This window comes from Lactuca virosa, chromosome 7 (genome assembly GCF_052849685.1).
Source record: "Lactuca virosa cultivar CGN04683 chromosome 7, Lactuca_virosa_CGN04683_v6, whole genome shotgun sequence".
NCBI classification, from domain to species: domain Eukaryota; kingdom Viridiplantae; phylum Streptophyta; class Magnoliopsida; order Asterales; family Asteraceae; genus Lactuca; species Lactuca virosa.
Window position 1 is genome coordinate 18,427,987 of NC_136432.1, and position 21,324 is coordinate 18,449,310.

The following is a 21,324-nucleotide window of genomic DNA, read 5'->3' on the forward strand; positions in this document are numbered from 1 at the left end:
AAGACCCAAGCCTGGACCATGCAACCTAATAATGTTCAACACTCTAGCCACCTCCTCTGAATCCCCAATGACAGTCCCATCATCTAGATACCAAGCATGGAGAAAGAGCTTACAGTTGTCTCTAATCTTGTGCACGAGCGGGTGTAAAACGAGGGAAAAAAGAAGAGGGCCCAAGGGGTCACCTTGCTGCACCCCAGTGGCAGACCATATATATTGGTCTCCGATATAAAGTCTCGCTGCTTGCACGTACAAGAAAGTCACCCACAAAGAAATGGAAGGGCACATCTTCTTAACCTCATGGAGCAATGTTGATCGGTCCACCAGGTTAAAGGCATTCAAGAAATCCACAATTAGCATTACAAGAGACCCATCAGCATGGTGTTCACTCAACACCCTATTGGCACTGTGTAACACAGCCTCAGCACCGCCGGATACACCAACCCCGAACTGGAAATCATTAAGGTACTTGGCCATTTCTTTACCCACACCTTTCATGGCAACCTTGGAAACCAGATGTCTCCATATAGTGCCTACTGCAATCGGACGGATCCCGTTGTCAGGTTTAAGTAGAGCCGTGAGAGGAGCGAACGCACCAAACTCTGCCAAAATGGTTGGACATCTTCCCGCTAACCATAAATTAACCATTGAAGTGATAGCATGCATGAGATCTGTGGCAATAACAGACCCTTCTCCATAAAGGGCATCTAGTAAGTGTTGAGCCCTCAAGCCATCTCTCCCGCAAGAAGTTCCTTTAGGGAAGGATTTGATGCAACCAAGTACACAGTCCAAGTCTGCTACAAGGGGAGGTTCAGAAATTATGGGGCTAGGCATGGATGGGGGTGGCCTGAAAGGGTGTTTGTCCTCCAAAGATTTAATAGTATCACCATTATATGGTGCAACACCCGATGAGCATAAAACTTTCACTGCTGCGGTAAAATGACCATCTTCAACCTTACGGATACACTGTCTGATGTTGGTGTTACTTGATGTAGACTCCTTCTGAAGGATGCCTCCACCCTGTCTCATAGCTCCAACCTCGGATTGTCTAACATATTTTGAACTAACTTCGTGATACCACCCTCTTTCCCCCATGTATCCAAGGACTTCAGGATGGAGCTTTGCTATAAGGATTTTCTATTCCCAGACCTACAGTCTTGTATATTTTTGGGTCTAAACACCTGCAGCGTGCAGCGAGGAAGAAGTAACAAACACATCCATGCCTCAACCGAGCCAGGTTGGGCAATCACCTTGTAAAGGGCACTCTTCAAAACCTGAGATAAAGCAAGGCGACAACTATGTGGGATACTCTTAACAGTAGTGATAGGCTCTTTAAAAATACGATCAAGGAGCGAAACATCAAAAACCAAGCCTCCAAGAGCATTTGTCACCGACTCTTTAGTTGACGGCTTTAGAATGCCGACAATGTAACGACTCGAGCCGTCAGTCCCTGTAACAAACCTCGCACGACCATCCGGGTGATGACAATAACGTAAAAGAGCCTGCAGAGTCATACACTTCCCACACATCCATTGACCAAAGGCCTTCAAGGTTTCTTCCACTGCCATAAATAAACCAACATCACTAGAAAGAGCTTCACGCAACACACATTTACGGTCTTCAGTAGGTAAGTGATGCCTTTTGATGTGTGAAATCATACGGCCAATCCCCTTACATCCCACTTCACCATTTGGGTAACAATGGAATCTTCTGAACGGGCACAGACAAATATCACTCGAACTTGTGGAAGAAGAATCCATACAAGAGAACAAGCCTCGAGATGAAGCTAAAGCTATGAATTAGTATTTAACAAGGGAAGGAAATGGCACACCAACACACTGTTGGTGTGCACAAGAAGCATCCAAACTAAGCAAACTACATTATCTTGAACAATAAGGCAGCAACACGAGAAAAAACTGGTTTGGGCATTTTATCAAACACTTGGTGGGCAACAAAAATAGATTTTTTAGAATTTCATCTTCTTCCATTGAAACATCAACCCAAAATATCTAATTTAATGAAGATAATTCTCAAAGCATGCTTTACTTATCCCCACCAACAATTCACTGGTATCACAATCATTTGAAATTGAGAATCGAAGGTTTGAAGAGAAATCGAATTTGATACTTGAGATTCACCCCTCAATTGACAAACCAGATGTCTCCTTACTCTCCAAATCGATGCAGGTACCCCCTCTATCTCTTGCGTATGTGAGTAATTTCGAGACCCACCCCTCCTCCTTGATTCTGATCGAGATCGGGTAATCCCTTTCTTAAAATTGAAATTGCAGGTGGATTCTCGAAGGTACACTGATTTCTATTGTTTTGTGCGTTCGGTTTTTTTAGAAAGAAAGAGAGTAAGTCATATCCACCTTTTTTTTCTAGCTATAAAATCTTATAGTTAAAATCAACATCAAGTGCCTTTATTTTTTTTGGGTTTGAAATATAAAATGAGCAGAGATGGACGAGAGAAAGTAAATAATATCAATTATTAATACTATTGACGACGGTGAGTCTAACCGTCGTCCTTAAAATCTCAGCCCTTAAAACTCCACGTTCTTTCAATCTCGTCCGCATAAACTCGATTTTGGCGGTTTCTTGCAGTTCATCTTCCTGGTTCTTCTCTGCACGATTCCGTCTGTACCCACGTTGTAGACAATTGGTTGTTCTTTCCTCAAGAAGCAGTTGATTTGGAAACTGCATTCGAGTGTAGCACGCATCCGACTTTTGCCGTTAATGGGAAATTGGTTTTAATCGATAACTGCACCACACGATTCCTGGTTGCTAGAAATCATGTGACTTTCATTAACCGTTTTGCCTATATAAAGAGTTGAATTTCAAGGTAATTGCTTCAATGAGAGTTGTCGATTGACAATTGTTGGAATAAATAGTTGCTTCTGTTGCTCCAATGTCTTCCGATTCGTCTGAGATACCTTCAATTAAGGTAAAAATTCATTTGTTTATTCGATTTCCATTGTTTGTATGTCATTGCATTTTTTTGTTTCAATTGGTAAACTAATTTATTCGTTTGATGTCATGTTTTTTCCAATTCGTATAATCTTTCTTCACGTAAGGTTAGCTTATTATCTCGATTCATTTGATATTTAGTCCATTGTATAATCAATTTCGACGTAATCGAAAGTAATGTCCATTAATGTTTCAAGTTTCGATTTCATATGTATTAATAATTTTGTTACGTATACTTTTTATGTAGAACATTGAAGTTGTTGCTGGAAAAGTGAATCCACTGAAAGATGTATCGAAATCGACAGTTATCCTAATGATTCCAATTCCTCTGACATACCTTCAGCTGAGGTAAACATTCAATTGTTTAATTGATTTCTGTTGTTTGTATTTCATTGGAATTGTTTGTTTAAATTGGTAAAAGTAATTGATTCCATACATTTATGTTTTGCAATTCGTTGGTTGTTTGCCCAGATAAGGTAAGCTTTTTTTACTCTGTAATCGTATCCTTTGATTGTTACTTAATTGTATTTTCAAGGTGGATGTCTATTTTAAGTGAAGGTTCAACTATGTTTCATATTTCGATTTCTTATGTAATAACAATTGTGTTATGTTTAATTATTATGTAGAACTTTGAATATGTTTGTGGAAAAGTCGATCCACTATCAGATGTATCACAATCGACATTTGATCCTAATGATTCCAATTCGTCTGACATCTGCTCACCTAAGGTAAAAATTTACTTATTCAATCGATTTCTATGGTTTGTACTTTATTGATTACAATTTGTCTATTATTTCTTCGCACAAGGTAAACTTATTGTGTTTGTAATAGATTGTTTTTATTTGTTATTCATTGTATATTCAATTTCGTTGAACTTAAATTTCATTTATTTCTCATATTTGGATTTCATATGTATTAGCAATTGTGTTATTTGTGATTGTTTTGTAGAAATTTGGAGAATTTGATTGAAAAGTCAATCTACATTCAGATGTATCAAAATCTTCATTTATTTCTCAAATTTGGATTTAATATGTATTAGCAATTGTGTTCTTTGTAATTGTTTTGTAGAAATTTGGAGATTTTGATGGAAAAGTCATTCCACATTCAGATGTATCAAAATCGAAATGTCACTCTAACTCTGATAGTGTTGAAATAATCGACTTTAGTGTTCACTTCAGTCCCTACAAATCCCAGTTGGAGAGGGTAATTTCGGAAGAGGTAAAGATTTTATAATTTATGTTTTTAGATATATATGCATGTAAGTTTGTTTTTCTATTTCAGTTATCTTTAATTGCCAAAGAAGAGGAGAAGTTGTCAAAAAAAGAAAAAAGGAAGTTGTCTTTGTTATGTTGGAAGTGGGAAGAAGTTGTAGATCTATGTGAAGATGAAGAATTGGGTGTAGATCTACCATTCATACCAGTGAAAAAAGAAAGTGAAAGTTTCCATTCAATCAAGAAATCGAGTCATGAAACTTTTTGATGAATCAGATGTTGATGAGTGATTTAGATTAAGTTTGTGAACTTTTTTGTTTTGAGAATTGTTCTTTTGGATTTGCTGCATTTAGTGGTTAGTTGTTTTTTTGGATTAATGTTACTAAATTTTTCAGTTGTAGTAAATTGTTTTTAATGTTATTTCACTTTTATTGCTTTCAATTAAAGTAACCGAATATCCTTATCAAATATCTTCATCATATTTTATTTCGTTTAATACTGTTTACCCCTCATGCATCATTTATGGTTTTGGACCATTTTACCCTTTATATATATATATATATATATATATATATATATGTTTTTTGTTATTGTAACAGATTGCTAAATGGGTTTAATGATATTGGACCATTTTACCCCTCCTGCATTGTTAATGATTTTTAACCGTTTTACCCATGCTTGCTTTATCAGTGTTTTATGTTATAGGTAGTTTTGAGTTTTTGTTGTAAAAACCACAAATAATTAAAAAAGTAATTATGTTATATTTTCTTAATTAAGCATTATACTTTAAATTATATCATCATACTTTACATTTTAATTCTTATTTACAATTAAAAGGTATGTTTTTTTGTTATTGTAACGTATTCGTTATTCGTTGTAAGTATTTTGGACGATTTTACCCATCCCCCATCTTTTCTGAATTTGGACCGTTTTACCCCTCCCCCATTTGTGTTGAAATGATTATGGGTTGTCAACTAAAATATGAATAAGAAAAATAGCATTATTTTTTTAAAAAAATGATGTTATATTTGAAAGTACGTTGCTTAAATAGTTACATATTTTAAGTTTATTTACAATACATTTGTCGGAGATGTACAATTGTTTTATATATCTAGAAAAAACTTAAATCTGAAAAAAAAAAAAAAACTGAAAACTGAGGTTTGTGTCTTCCACTTACAACTTTAATGCAACAAGTTCTTTGGCTAAAGCTATATTCCTCTCCTGCAATTTAAGGAAATCCAGATCTGATTGATTAAGTTTCTATTGCATGCTTAAATGTGAGAGACACACCCTCCTTACATAATGGTTATATGTAAGAAATAACAATGTTCTTTAATTGATTTGTTTATCATAGCATCCCACATTCATTCTTTATATTAAATATTTTAACTTTGAAAATCTACCAATCATAGCAATATGATTCAAATAGAAATGAATTTTCATTAACAGATTTCTAATCGGTTTTAATGATATTGGACCATTTTACCCCTTCTGCATTGTTAATGATTATTAACCGTTTTACCCCTGCTTACATTATGAGTGTTTTATGTTACAGGTAGTTTTGAGTTTTTGTTGTGAAAAACACAAATAATATAAAAAGTAATTATGCTATCTTTTCTTAATTAACCATTATACTGTAAATTATAGCATCATACTTTACATTCTAATTCTTATTTACAATAAAAAGGTATGTTTTTTTTGTTATTGTAACATATTCATTATTCGTTTTAATGATTTTGGACGATTTTACCCCTCCTGCATCTTTTCTGATTTTGGACCGTTTTACCCCTCCCCCATATGTAACTTCTCTTTGGTTTTTTCAAGCATTTTAACCTAAATTATACCTACTAAATTCAGTTAAGTAGTTTCAGAGTATTAAAAATATAAGAAAATTTATGAGCGAAATTTAAATTATGCGTTTTTGCTTTTTTCTTTTGTTTTTTATCTATTATTTGTTTATTTAAATGTTATTTATATGAATATAAAAAATAGAGGGCCATAATGGAATTTGCATTGTTTACATGATTGGAGTTTACGAAAACTTGGGAGTAAAGTTGAGGGGTAGTGTATGTAACCGTTTCTTCTTTAACCTGTTACATCGGATTTGCTCTGCACGTTTATTCTATAACTTGCGATCAAATGAATTATGTGCATTGTAGTATATCGAAACATTCTCTGTGTCCATAACTTCCTCCATTCTGCTTCAGTTAGTCGGCCAATCTGAAATTGGAATACATAAAAGGGTGATACAAGGTATTAACTTCAAATTAGCTATTACTTATCTTTTTTTTTAATGTTTGTTTATATGTTTGTAAGTTATTTATGCGACAAAAAGTATGAGTTTTGTGAAATTGGATTAGTAATCCGTTTAACAATTGAAAGATTGTATTGTGTTTTCAAGTTGTTTTGTTGTGTTTGTTGATTTTGTTGTTTTGTTTGTAAAGAAAACGTCTTACATAAAACAAAAACGGTTTATTTTGCCAAATTTTGTTTGTTTTTGCGTAAAATTGTAGATGAATTTATGTTTTATTTTATTTTGATGTAAGTTGTTTGCTATACATGTTATCTTTTTCTTTCTCATATATGTCAAGACAAAGAAACTCTTTTTTGGTGTGTAATTATCTGAAACAATATAACAACTTTCTTTGATACAATCAACAATGGATGATGCTGAAGGTTATGAAATCAATCGTCAAACACAACTCCATACGAAGGTATCTTTTTCAATTATGTTTATGTCAACCCTACTGTTAAGTTCTCGACATTGGTAATTATTAAATAAATCTATAAATGGTGTGGGGTGAAATGGGAGGGGTGTGGGTATAATGGTCATTCTACTTTCTATATACTACCATTGTATTTATAATGGTTATTTTTATACTTTCATGTACCTTTTTAATCATTCATATGTTATATGCAATTTAAATATTTATTTTTAGTTTATGTTTGTTCATTATATGATTATTTTAATTGTTTTACAGCAGGCATTATTGGACACTGACGTGTTTATTGAAATTCTTTCAAGAACATCATTAAAGACATTTCATATCATACGTTGTACAAGTAAACATCTTGAAAAACTAACGTACAACAGCCATGTTCTTGATCTTTTTAAGGGGAAAAATAATGTGCTTCATGGAGTTATTGTTCAACAAAAGAAAGTTTGGGGATCGATAGAACGTAAGTTTGTTTCGTCTTGTGGTTCGATTAACTTTGACATTGGTTGTATACCAAATTCGTGTACAATTTTAGCAACTTCATTGAACGGACTCATTCTTGGTGAATGTGATTGTCCGGATGAATATCCGGAAAAGTTTTTATTTATTTGTAAACCGACGACATTAGATTGCAGAACATTACCATTTCCGATATATAAGTACATTGCGGTCAAGTTTGCTATCGTGGTTATGCGTTTGAACCCGTTGCATTTTAAGATAATTCGTTTATCATATGCAGAGTCAGAGTAAGTATTTTTTACAATTATTATTTAAGTATTTTTTTTATTTGTTTGTATAACTTTTATGTTTCTTTCGTTGTAGTGACGTGACAAACGATCGTGACTATGAAAACTTCCGACTAGAATTATTTCTGTCCACTACATGGGAATGGAGGGACCTTGGTAATATTTGGTTACCATATTCTGTTCATCCGGTATCGGACGAAGCAATCATAAGTAAAGGTGTAGTTTACATCTTATTGTCAAACTATCAAATTTTGCAGTTTGATGCATATTCTGAAGAATATGTAATCATATTCTCACCTTCTACACATATAAATTACATGTCGTATACATCGAGACTAATAAAATTTGAGGGAAAGTTGGGATTTTTTTGTCTGAATGGAGATCGTATGTGGGGTATTTGGGTTCTCATTCGTAATCAGTGGGTTGAAGTTGATGTTATTAGCATCAATGCAGATGCACATGAATGGTGGAATTATCGAAACAATGAACTTTCTTTTTTTACAGGAAAAATAATTGAGTGTGTTGTTCCGGTTCATCGTTGTCATGAAGTGTTTTCATTTTGTTCGGATTTTGAGACGATAACTATGCCAAGAAGATTTATTTGATTGTATATATTTGACATTGAATTGATTAACCGTTGTTTATTTGTTGGGTTTTATATTTTAAATATTTGGTTTTCATTTTATACTTTGTTTTTATTGTAATTTATAATTTCAATCATCAAATTATGTTGTTTTATATTATATGATCTGAAATTATTTGTTGATATATGTGTTGAAGAAGGGAAACCAATTATTTCCATTTTTAGGTTGTAATGACTAATTTTGTTTGAATATATCTTTCAATTGCGGTTTAATTGTAGTCACAACATAACCTATATTTATGTATGTTCTTATTGACAACTTGGGGACTGCATTTTTGAAGTAAAAAAATTTGTCTTTAATGTTAATGTTTGTTTTACATGCAAGAAGTAACAAGCCACTTTAAAGTTAAATTTATTATTACTTAGGTATTTTACTTTGCAAATTATTGTTTCATTTATATGTTTAATATACCATAAATTTCATTCTAATTTATGAGTTAGTACACTTTACCTAATTTTCCCAATCATTAATTTTGCTTTCAAATTTGTACATGACCTAATGAGGGTCAACCCTAACCCATATGAATTAAAAAATTCATTTTATATATTTATTATAAATTTATATATACATTTATTTTTTTGTATGATAAAAAAAACAAAGCTACTATGGATATTACATTTAATTAATATTATAGATATTTATGTAAATACTATATGAATGTATAATACAAAATGGGTAATCATTATCGTAGCCGTCGTTCAAAATTCAACTCCCCTGTAGCCTGCAATTAATCGGAGAAGTGATGGCCTCAGTCGACGTCCCTCCACCTCCGAATGATGATCCTTTTAAACCCTTCCCTTATGTCAATTTCGTCATTCTCACATATTCATTACGTTACGATAACTTCGATTTCTTGCTCTTTCTCTTTGAAAAAAACTACCACGATCAATTGAACCGAAGATGAATGCTGATCCGTGGGCACGTCCGAACTTCCAACTATGGAGTGTAAGCGGCGAACCACCAAGAATTACACCGGTTGTAGAATACGGGAAGGCAAACGAGAAGAGATTCACTATTCGCGTTGTTCATGGTGGGTTTTTTACAGACTACCCAGGTAAGGCGTGTCAACAGACAAAGGTTCACTTTATTTCTCATGTCAACATCGATTTGATAAACATGGAGATGCTTGGTCGTTTTTCTAAAAGCCTTGGGTATATAACTTTGGGGAACGGGTATCATATGCCAACCGAAGAAAACAGTGGGTTGTCAATGATTCCAATTCTAAATGATGAATGTTTGGGACCCTTCAAGACGATAGTTAGGGCACACAAATTCAGAGAGATTGAACATCTCTATGTTGAACACAGGACTGTGTTTGTTCCAATCAATTTCCCACACTTTTTGATGAACTCACCATCCAAACATGTTGAGAAGCTTATTCACATGTTTGTAACAGAACATCCAATGGCAACAGTTGATGATGGAATAGCATATATCAAACATATGCTAAACATGACCGTTCCAAGATAAAAAACGGAGGATGCTATGGACATGGCCAAAGAGAATGTCATAGCATGGAAAAACATAGTGTAGGTGAACTATGTTGTACTCCTTTTTGTGTTTAATACAGAATAAACATGATACTCTTTTTTTTATAATTAGTATGAAACTCTTTTATTTTATGTAATGTTATATATTATGTCTGTATGGGATGTTGTTTTGATTATATATTATGTATATATTTAATGAGTTGTATGTGTTTTTTTAGGGAAATTATAGATGATTTTGTTGTTTATGACCAATTCCATTTGGAAATATTTCATTCTGTTACATTCTGTAGCATTTTACTCCTCCTGCCTAATTTTTTTGGGACCGTTTTACCCCAATTGCATTTTTAGTGTTTTACCTTATATGTAGTTTTGAAGTTTTGTTGAAGAAACACAGATACTAAAAAAAGTTATTTAACCAAAAATTAACTTTGTAATTCGATTAAGCAGGTAGAAAGGTTTGAAATGTAAGATATTTAATGAGTAAAACTGAAATGATACGTGTTGGTTTTTTCTTGCTGATTTTTATCTATTATTTGTTAAATTAAAGGTTAATTAAATCAATAAAAAAAAACGGTTGAATGCACTAATGGAATTATCACTCTCAAGGTTATTGGAGTGTAGGAACCATGTTATTAAAGTTGAGGGTTAGTGGGTATAACCGTTTCTTATATAACCCATTACACCCGATTTTGCTTTGCACAATCATTCGTACTATTTAAATGAATTTGATGAACTGTGTCCATTTTATAACACCAAAACATTCGGTGTCTCCAACTCTCCATACGTTTCTTCATTGTGCTTCAATTACTCAGGTTTTCTGAATTTGGAACACATCTAAGGGTGATACAAGGTTTCAACTTCATAATATGTATTACTTTATCTTTTTTAATGTTTGTTTATATGTTGTTAAGTGTGATATACCACAAAAATTATATGATTTTGGTGAAATTGGATAAGTTAGATCGTTTACCCATTTACATATTGTATTGCGTTTTCAACTTTATTTAGTATGTTTGTTGCTTTTTTTGGTTTGTCGGTAAATAAAACGTGATACAGAAAACAAAATTGTATTATTTTGCAACATTTTGTTTGTTCTTGAGTAAAATTGTAGATGTATTTATGTTATAATTTATTTTGATGTAAGATGTTTTGCTATACAGGTTATCTATTGCTTTATAATATCTGTGAACACAAACAAATTCTCTTTCAGTATGTAGTTCTCTGAAACAATAGATCATCTTAACTTTTGTTTCTTAGTCAATAGTATTAACATGTTTAATAGATTTTATTGTTTAGTTTTTTTTTTTAAATTTAGTATCATACTAATATGAAATTTAACAAGTATTGCATTGGGGTTTGCCAAATTAATAAGAAAGTTGTTAATCATATCAGCTAATACATTTTAAACGTAATAAAGGAAATCTAAATTTATTATAAAATTATTTTTACAATTGTAATTATAAATGTATACATAAATAACATCTTATTATGTAATGGCATCGTATTTTTATATTTGTCATATTAGATTATCGTTTCATAAACTTTATTTAATTTAACTTACCAATGTTTATAGAGGATGGATGGGTATGTCAATGTTGAAGTTTTTCAATCTTTTCGATTCCAATATACTGGAGTTTCGTATAAGATAGCATTTATTCGAGTTCATTTTGTCTGGCACGACATTGAGAGAAAAAGAAAATTGGTTATATTCATTGATAAAAATGTCGGGATATATCTTTCATATTGATATTATATTTTTCATAAAGTTTTAATAAATTTATATTTTTAGAGAAAAAAAATGGCAGGTTTTGTCCCAGAAGAATTATTTCATTTATACGGTGATCATTTGATGGGATGTCTTTTTTTGTTATCGTCATTTCAAGTAAAAAAATTTCACTTCCATGAATACCCGAGATATGAAAATTATTGTTTCATTTATGGTGATTTAAAGATTATTATCAATGAGAAGACACAACTCACTCCGATAGAGGTGGATGTTGACAATGGATTTCCTTTATATCCATTAGTGTTTCCTATTAAAATAGTTGTGCATGACAGTGCTGTTCGAAAACTTATAATCGGTAAATATAAAACCATACTTATTTTGTGATCATATTAACAATTACATATATTAAATATATATAAATATGTTATTACTTTATGTTTTCATTTTATGTAGATTTTGTTGGAAAAATTGTCTCGGGCAAACAGATTAAATTCAAAGATGAGTTTATAATACTTTTGGAAGATGAATTGTAATATAAATATTTTTATTAAATTTTTTCATACGTATTTTGTAAGTAAAATGATAGAAAAATCAAATGTTTTATTAAAAACTATAAATTATTTGTAGAGGACATAGAATTCAAATGAATCTATATGACACAAGTGCTTCGCTTATTGTTCCAACGTATCGTGCAATATCAAGAAAATATATCATTTTTTGCGTCTCGGGTCAAGTTGGTTCGCTTACCGTCAAGTATGTTATGAATCATATTTTCCTTATTATTATACAATATATTGTGTTTCAAAATATTAAATGAGAGTGTTTTATCTGTAATATATATTACTGTTTTTTTGCAGTGTGTCTTTTGGTATCAACAAAATTTACGCAGCTTGCATTTAAACCATATATGTCTGAAGCACACAAGTTTTAGATTTAGTATATTAGTAAAGTAGAATTTTACTTTGATTATCTATTAGTTTATTTTTATTAGATTTTTTTTAAACCTTTATATGTCTACAGTACTGTTTTATTTTCAAATTTGTTTCACTTATGTTTGTCTTATAATGATATAGAGAAACCAAAAAAATTGCTATTCGGTTATATTTGAAATAGTTAACATTTTGTAAAAATAACAATCAAATTTCATATGTATGTTATAACATAAAAACAATAAAGAAAGTCAATTATGCAAAGAATAGATTTTACTTGATAATTGTTTACGTTAAAGCATAACAATATGTTATTTGTCTTTTAAGTAGTGTATAAAACGCTCTCTTTATGGATCTAGTGATGTATAATATGTTATTGAAAAGATATATTGTAATGGATAGTCTTGGTAATACATCTATTCATTCAAGTGACATTGATTTTCCGTTAACAACCGATGTTTCTACCGCTTTACCTTCTGATACTATTGAAGACGAACAAGTCACGAGACGACGCCGTGGAGGTCGTCCTAGGGTAAGAGGACGACCTCCAGATTGTAGCATTGACGATATTACTTCCCCAAGGTGTCGTCGTGGGAGACCATCTTTTGTTGTGTCTCCTTACTTTTTTGGTGACAATGCTCATCGGTATTCACAACATGGAAGTATACATGTCAATGAGAATATTATTACTTCAAATTCGGTACCTAGCATGGCATTCTCATCAGGTTTGTATACTTATTATTGTAAGTAAGTTACTTACATTGAGCAACCATATGTATCATTTAAATTATATAATTTTATATTAGCCTGTACTGTCAACATCGACGTGACGCGCGCTTCCAATCGGCCATCACCTCATATGATAATTTCTTCAAGTACAACTATTGGTATTGACGGGAATCCAGTTCATTCGACTATAATGAGTAACTTGAATGCTCCAAGTACAACTAATAACTCAGTTGTACATTCGGTGGTACGAACTTATAGTCTGCATAATGGTAGAAGTTCTACTGTTTTACCTTCTAATACCTTTGAAGCGCCAACAGTCAGGAGACCAAGTCGAGGAGGTCGTCCTCGGGTAAGAGAACGACCTCCAACTTTTAGCATTGACAATATTAGCTCCACATGTCATCATCGTGGTAGACCCTCTTCTGGTGTGTCTCATTTCTTTGTTGTTGTGTCTCTTACTTACATTGATCAAGGATATGTATCATTTATATATATATATATATATATATATATATATATATATATATTTCTTAGGCTCTCCTCTCAACAACGAAGAGATGCGCACTTCCGATCAGCCAGCACCTCATAGGATAATTTCTTCACATACAACTTTTGATATTGGTGGGAATTCATTACATTTGACTATAACAACTAACTCGAATGATCGGATTACAACAAATAACTCTGTTGTACATTCGTCCATACCAACTGTGGATAACGCAAGAAGTTCGTCTTCTAATGCATCACAAATTATACAATCTCAACGTAATCCTTGAATATATATTAATCACTTTTCCAACTTTGTAATAGCATGTCATTTCCTTATATTTAATTCCTTTAAATTCATGTTCTTTAGGTCGCATGTTGTCGTATTGGGATTGTGGCGATGCAACTCGCACATGTATACACTGTGAAGCTATATTATGGTATGAGGAGCGGACCATTAAAACGTATTCGCCATCCATTCCAAAATTCTCCATATGTTGTAGTGAAGGGAAGATTAAATTGTCTTTGCTTATGCAACCTCCTCAATTGTTGTGGAACTTACTGGATTACAACGGTGATTGACGTTCAAAAGTTTTTAGAAAACATATTAAGCTTTTAAATCGTATGTTTGCGTTCACGTCAACCGGAGGAAAGATACATACGATTGGTAATGATGGTAGAGGTCCGTATACATTTCATTTGAATGGTCATAATCACCATAGAATCGGTACTTTGTTACCTACACACGAGGATAGACGTCCTAGATTTGCGCAGTTGTACATTTATGATACTGAAAATGAAATCGACAATCGATTTTATGCGTTACGCAATTGTGTTCCTACAAGATCAGATGTAACTATGCTTCGACTCTTGGTTCAAGAACTCGTGTCTATGCTAGATGACAATAACTCATTGATTCAAGCATTTCGTATGGCTAAAGATAGGTTCCATGAGTCATCAACACAGTCGGTTAAGATTCGATTAATTGGTAACCGAACCAAAGACGGGAGACAGTATAATATACCAACTGTATCTGAAGTAGCTGCATTGATTCCAGGTGATGGTAGTCCTATACAGTCTCGTGATGTACTTATTGAGGATCGTGGTGATGGTATTGTGTGAAGGATAAGTGAACTGCATCCATCTTTTATGGCGTTGCAGTATCCGTTACTTTTCCCATATGGAGAAGACGGGTTCCATTTAAATATCCCTTTATCGAGTAATTCTACATCACACAAAAGAAAGAATGTTACCTTGAGGGAATATTATTGTTTTCGTTTGCATTTTCGGTTAAATGAAGGTAAAACTCTACATAAATCCGGTCGTTTGTTTCATACATTCATAGTTGATGCTTATGCTGCAGTGCTTGAACATGATTTAGATTGGTATAAGAGAAACCAAAGTACTATTCGTTCCGAGCTGTATCATGGTTTGACTGATAGTTTATGTAGAGGCGAAACAAGTGCTTCATATGTGGGTCGTCGAGTTATACTACCATCATCATTCAATGGTGGACTGAGGCATAAGATACAACAATATCAGAATGCAATGGCCATATGTCGTTGGGCTGGAACTCCGGATTTATTTGTTACGATGACGTGCAACCCTAAATGACCTGAAATTGAACGTCATATTCAACAAATGGTACCTGGTCAACCAAGTACCGATCGACCTGACATTGTTGCGCGTATGTTCAAGATTAATCTTGATGAGCTGATGAATGACATAAGGAAAAAACATCATTTTGGTCGTACAAAAGCCGGTATGTTTTCTTAATATATTTGTTTTCGTCTTTAATTTTAATGTATGTTATTTTGATGTATAATTTTAATTATATGTGTATGCAGTTATTTACACAATTGAGTTCCAAAAACGTGGGTTGCCACATTGTCATTGTCTTGTGTTTCTTCATCCGCCAGATAAAATAACCACAGCCCAAAAGATTGATCAATTTGTATCGGCAGAGTTGCCTTCTCAGGAAAATGACCCAGTTGCTTTTGAAGTTGTTCGTAGTCACATGATGCATGGTCCATGTGGCCAGCTTAACACTTTAAGTCCATGTATGCACAATGGAAGTTGTTCTAAAGGGTATCCTAAGGAATACTGCGATGAAACTTTCATTAGGCGTGATGGTTGGCCCTGTTATAAAAGGTCTAGCGATGGTTCGAAATTTAAAGTTGGTAATGAGGATATCATGCTTGATAACCGATACGTTGTTCCTCATAATGTCGATTTGCTTGTCAAATATGGTTGTCATATAAATGTTGAGTATTGCAACCAAGGCAGTATGATTAAGTATATTTTTAGTTACATTAATAAAGGCCATGATCGTGCCACTGCTGTTTTGGAAGGTCCAGATAGAACACGATCTTTTATATCGATGTTGCACAACGAGAATGAGATCGAAGAATATATTAATTGTCGTTACATTTTTGTATCAGAAGCATGTTGGAAATTGTTGGGATTTGAGATGCAATATCGCTCGGTTGCAGTAGAAAGACTACCATTTCATGAAGAGGATTGTCAAAGAGTTTACTTTAGAGAAGATGATGATATTGCGGAAGTTCTGGATAGGAGGGTATCTGCGGTGTCTAAGTTTACTGAATGGATGAGAGCAAATCAATTATATGCAGAAGCCCGATTGTTAACTTATTCAGACTTCCCGACGAAGTTTACATGGCATGAAAAAGGGGATGTTAAGGAATGGAGGCCACGTAAAAATGGTTTGGTTATTGGTCGGTTATATTTTGTAAATCCAAATGAAGGAGAAAGGTATTATCTTCGTATGCTACTAAATGTTGTACGTGGACCCTGCAGTTTTAAAGATATTTGCATTGTTGATGGTGTTGAGCATCCGACCTATATGTCTGCTTGCAAAGCGTTGAGGTTACTAGGAGATGATGGTGAATGGGTTGAGTCAATCCGAGAGGCTTCCCAATGGCAGTCAGGAAAGCAACTTCGAGAACTTTTTGTAACTATTTTGTTATTTTGTGATGTTACTGATCAAGAAAAGTTTTTTTGGGATTCTTTCCCGTTTTTATCAGAAGATGTTGCTTATAATCAACGTAGATTGCTTGATAATGAAGATCTAATGTTCGCGCATGATGAGTTGGTAAACTACACTCTGCTTTATATCGATAATATTTTATATGGGAATTGTCGTTCGTTGGTTGATTTCCCCAATCTACCTCAGTTAAACCATAGTTTGTTAAGTATAGGTTCGAATAGGTTAATTGTTGCTGAGCGGACATACAACGTCGAAGAAGAAATAAGGATTTTCAGTGAGCTTTACAGTGGTTTAAATGTGCAACAGAAAGAAGTTTATACTATTATAATTAATGTTGTCAATGAAAAGACATGTGGCTTTTATTTTGTCTCTGGTTGTGGAGGGACAGGCAAAACATATTTGTGGAGAACAATTATTGCTTCTATTCGATCGCATGGAAAGATTGTTTTATCAGTCGCGTCATCTGGCATTGCATCTTTGTTATTACCTGGTGGTCGTACATCGCATTCCAGGTTTAATATTCCTATTGATATTGATAAAGACTCAACTTGTGGTATCGATGTGTTGATTAATATTGCTGAGCTGATTATTTGGGACGAAGCTCCACTACAACATCGTTATTCATTTGAAGTTGTTGATCGTGCATTTCGTGATGTATGTCGTTATTATGTTGTTGGATCTGAAAACAAAGTGTTCGGAGGGAAAGTGGTAGTTCTTAGGGGTGATTTTTGTCAAATTTTTCCTGTTATTCAACATGGATCCCGTTCTGATGTTGTGTCCTCTTGTATAAACAAATCAGATGTCTATGGAATTCGTGTTGCTTTTTTGTTTTGACAATGAACATGCGTTTGTCTGATCAAAACATTACTGGCGATGAACTTATAAAAATGCGTGAATTTAGTAAATGGATTCTTGAAATGGGTGTTGGTCGGCTTCCTACGTGTACAGTTGAAGGTGAAGACGATGGTACATGGATCACTATACCTGATGATCTTCTTATTCCTGTTGCTGATAATCCTATTGATGTTGTTACATCCATTGTATTCCCAGATATATTGAGTAGACTTAATGACATGTCTTACATACAGGAACGATGCATCCTTTGCCCGACAAACGATGATGTTGACATGATCAATTTACATGTGCTTTCTAAGATGTCTGGTGACATGCATGAAATGTTAAGTGCTGATGAGATTTGTCGAAGTACTGATAATTTTGCCGAATTGGAAATTATGTATTCTTCAGAATTTCTTACATGTTGGGGTTCTCAGGAATTCCAAACCATGAGTTAAACTTAAAGGTTGGTGCACCGATCATTTTGTTACGTAACTTAAATTTGCAAAGAGGTCTGTGCAACGAGACTCGGTTGGTCATCACACAAATTAGTCGGAGGGTTTTGGAGGCGGTGATTATTACTGGTACTAATATTGGAGAGAGTATTAATTGGGAGGATTGATATGACTGCATCGGACACAACATGGCCTTTTAGATTTAAAAGAAGACAATTTCCTGTCAAAGTTTGCTTCGCTATGACAATCAACAAAAGTCAAGGGCAAACGTTTAATCATGTATGTGCTTTCTTGGTGAAACCTGTTTTTTCACATGGTCAGCTTTACGTGACAGCATCTCGTGTAACCTCTCGTGTTGGTCTTCACTTTTATATTGACAACAAGGGGAAGTGTGGTAACAATATGACAAAGAATGTTGTTTACAAAGAAGTTTTCTATAATTTACCATTACATGGTATAAACAACATTGAATGCGTGCATTGCAAGTTCCGATATAGGTATAATCCTGTTCATAAATGCATAAGTTCATGAAAAGGCTTATTTCTTAACAGGTAGATTTTTTTTTCTTCAGAAAAATAATCATGTAATGGTTTGTTCATCCTTTTTTTTAATAGAAAATTTTCATATATTATATTTGATTTATTAAAAAACTATAATTTTTTAAGGAAATATATATACGCATCATTTACTAACTTCAAACATTCGGTAGTAAATTAACAACTACAATCCCTTTAATACTTCCATTAGGGCTATTAATGTAATTTATTTATTTATTTATTTATTAATTTTTTTAATTGATTAGGATTTTTTTAACTTAACGTTTTACCTAATCGATATCGTCTATCTCCATTGAATATATCCAACTTATCCCTCATTCCTATTTCTCCGCTGTTAACTGCCAACGATCGGTAGCTCCACGTTCTCTTCTAATGTTTCAACTTATTCGATTGTTCAGGGTCTCCAAACTCTTGTTGATCACTATTGTCGTCTGGTACTGTATATTGTGCTTCAGGTATCAGTAAACGTACTTGCGTCTTTTTTGATTTCATAGTATACAAAATTTGTGCGTGCAAGGTTAGTCTTAGTTAATTTTTGTTTGTTGAAGAATGTACTAATCGATTAATGGTGACACTCATTAATGATCACACTGGTGCTGTTCTAAATCGAAGTTTTGGTCAATTTCTTTATTAGTAATTTTGATTTATGTTGGGTATCGATCGTTTGATTGCAATTTTGATTTTTGTTGGATATCGATGGTTTGATTGCAATATGTTATGGATATGTATATAGGAAGACATGACGATCAGTTCCAATTATCTGATGATAAGTGATTTGAGGCCTAACATTACTGATAAGTTGCAAGTACATGTGATGGTCTCACGTAAGTGGACAACATACAACCCTTCAACAGGTCGTGTTTTCTCTTTAGATGTAATTCTTTGTGATGAAAATGTAAGTTTATTTGATTAAGTATTTCTGACTTTGCATTACAATATGAATTTTGTATGTTATGATATTACTTGCATTTAACAGGGATCTTCTATTCATGCAACCATTACAAGTTCATTCATGTGCAAGTTTACTGATGTTGTACAAGAGGGATGTGTTTATAGGATATATAAATTCTCGGTTTTACCTTGTCAATCATTATGCCGGCTACTTCGTAAGGACATCTTTATTAAATTTCTTGCTGATACGTCAATGCTGTTTCCCACTTGCCATCAACACTCTTTCAACGTTATGTTTTTGACTTATTTCCGTTCAATGAGCTTAGTTCACGTGTTGGTGACGACAAATATCTTACAGGTTAAAATTGTTTTTCTACGTTTGTTATTAGATTGCAAAATCTTAAGTAACTTCTTATTAAATTGTAAATGTCATTGGGAATCTTTGTGAGTGGGGTTCTCTTGAGGAAACAGCACGACCATCTAACTCATGTAAAGTTGGATTGCGAAAGATTGTTCTTTCTGATCAAAGGTATATTATGATTATATATATATATATATATATATATATATATATATATATATATATATAATTGCGATAATTTAATATGTTACAACATTGGTTGATGGTTATTACTAAATTTATTTGGTACAGTGATATGAAAGTGATTATAACATTGTGGGGGTACGTTGGCTAAGAAGTACACCGATGAACACATCAAAAGTTTTAAGGAGATGAAAATTGTACTCATTGTAACGTCTTGCAGAGTTGTATTGTTCAAAGGTGTAATTTCATTTTTTTATAAATAAGATGTTAATTATGTTTACATGTAATATATATATATATATATATATATATATATTATATTTGTTACTATTGTAGGTGTTCCAAGTTTGAGAACTACAGTTGGATCTGAATTGTTTTTTAATCTTCCAATAGACATTGTTGCTACATACAAATCAAAGTAACCGTGTTATTATATTTATTATTTGTTAATTTGTTTTAACACATTTATTTTTTATGTTGTCGGATTATAGTCAAGCGATGCATGTCTTGCTTCAATCGGAGAGGCAAGTTGAATGTCCTTCTGTGGCAACCATAAAAAATATGTATAGTGATATACAAAAAGGCGTCATTGAGGTAGTACCTTATTACTATGAAATATCAATTATTATAATAAATATATAATTAATTATATCTATTTTTCATTTATGAAGGGTACACTGTACACTGTTGTTGGAACCATCATTGACATAGACATGTTTAATGATTGGAAGTTCATCAAGTGTTCACGATGCTATAAGAAGGGTACTTTCGTTGATAATCGCTATTTTTGTTCTGGCTGTCAGAAAAATATAATTAACCCGCGTCAAGTGTATGTTTATATATATACATATACATATACATACACACACACACACACACACACACACATATATATATATATATATATATATATATATATATATATTATAATACTTATATGATGTTTCTAAATACTTTTGTTTAGGTATAAGTTGGTAGTTGAAGTAGCTGATAAGGATAAGCAAATGAGATGTGTTTTCTTTAATGAATATGCTACTCAACTTATTGGCCTTACTGTTGGTGAATTAGTTAATATGAATTTATTGGAGGTACTGTTGTATATATATATATATATATTGAAACACCCACACAAATGCTTACATATAATACTATTTTATTATGTTTTTATAGGGTGGTAATGATCCTAATTGGGTACGTACTTTCCTGTTTGAAAGGTTATGTGGTGTAAGTATTGTTTTTTCAATTAAGATTGACCATTACAATTTGGCACCACAATATGTGCGTCGTTTCACGGTTACTAAATACCATGGTGCAACTTGTAAAATTCCAAACCAAGAAAAGACGTCGTTTCACGGTTACTAAATACCATGGTGCAACTTGTAAAATTCCAAACCA

General features: G+C 32.9%; 3 protein-coding genes across 3 annotated transcripts; all 3 read left to right on the plus strand.

The window, feature by feature from the left end:
- Nucleotides 1-6,834: 6,834 nt before the first annotated feature.
- LOC145126443 (putative F-box protein At4g38870) lies at nucleotides 6,835-8,242 on the plus strand. Its single transcript, XM_079061810.1, has 3 exons — nucleotides 6,835-6,888; nucleotides 7,156-7,637; nucleotides 7,714-8,242. Exons 1-3 carry the CDS (start codon nucleotides 6,835-6,837, stop codon nucleotides 8,240-8,242), a joined length of 1,065 nt encoding a protein of 354 aa, XP_078917936.1.
- A 7,040-nt stretch (nucleotides 8,243-15,282) lies between these two features.
- LOC145126444 (uncharacterized) lies at nucleotides 15,283-17,482 on the plus strand. Its single transcript, XM_079061811.1, has 2 exons — nucleotides 15,283-15,403; nucleotides 15,489-17,482. Exons 1-2 carry the CDS (start codon nucleotides 15,283-15,285, stop codon nucleotides 17,480-17,482), a joined length of 2,115 nt encoding a protein of 704 aa, XP_078917937.1.
- Nucleotides 17,483-17,490: 8 nt separating this feature from the next.
- Nucleotides 17,491-17,940, plus strand: LOC145126445 (uncharacterized). The gene has a single exon (XM_079061812.1). The coding sequence runs from the start codon at nucleotides 17,491-17,493 to the stop codon at nucleotides 17,938-17,940; it is 450 nt and encodes a 149-aa protein (XP_078917938.1).
- Nucleotides 17,941-21,324: the final 3,384 nt, after the last annotated feature.

What these genes read in the sequence shown, in the direction of transcription:
- LOC145126443 (XM_079061810.1), top strand. Translation starts at nt 6,835, where the DNA reads ATGGATGATGCTGAAGGTTATGAAATCAATCGTCAAACACAACTCCAT. An exon ending in AAACACAACTCCATACGAAG is followed by an intron (nt 6,889 to 7,155) that starts GTATCTTTTTCA and finishes ATTGTTTTACAG; the next exon opens with CAGGCATTATTGGACACTGA. An exon ending in TTATCATATGCAGAGTCAGA is followed by an intron (nt 7,638 to 7,713) that starts GTAAGTATTTTT and finishes CTTTCGTTGTAG; the next exon opens with TGACGTGACAAACGATCGTG.
- LOC145126444 (XM_079061811.1), top strand. Translation starts at nt 15,283, where the DNA reads ATGGTACCTGGTCAACCAAGTACCGATCGACCTGACATTGTTGCGCGT. An exon ending in TTTTGGTCGTACAAAAGCCG is followed by an intron (nt 15,404 to 15,488) that starts GTATGTTTTCTT and finishes ATGTGTATGCAG; the next exon opens with TTATTTACACAATTGAGTTC.
- LOC145126445 (XM_079061812.1), top strand. Translation starts at nt 17,491, where the DNA reads ATGCGTTTGTCTGATCAAAACATTACTGGCGATGAACTTATAAAAATG.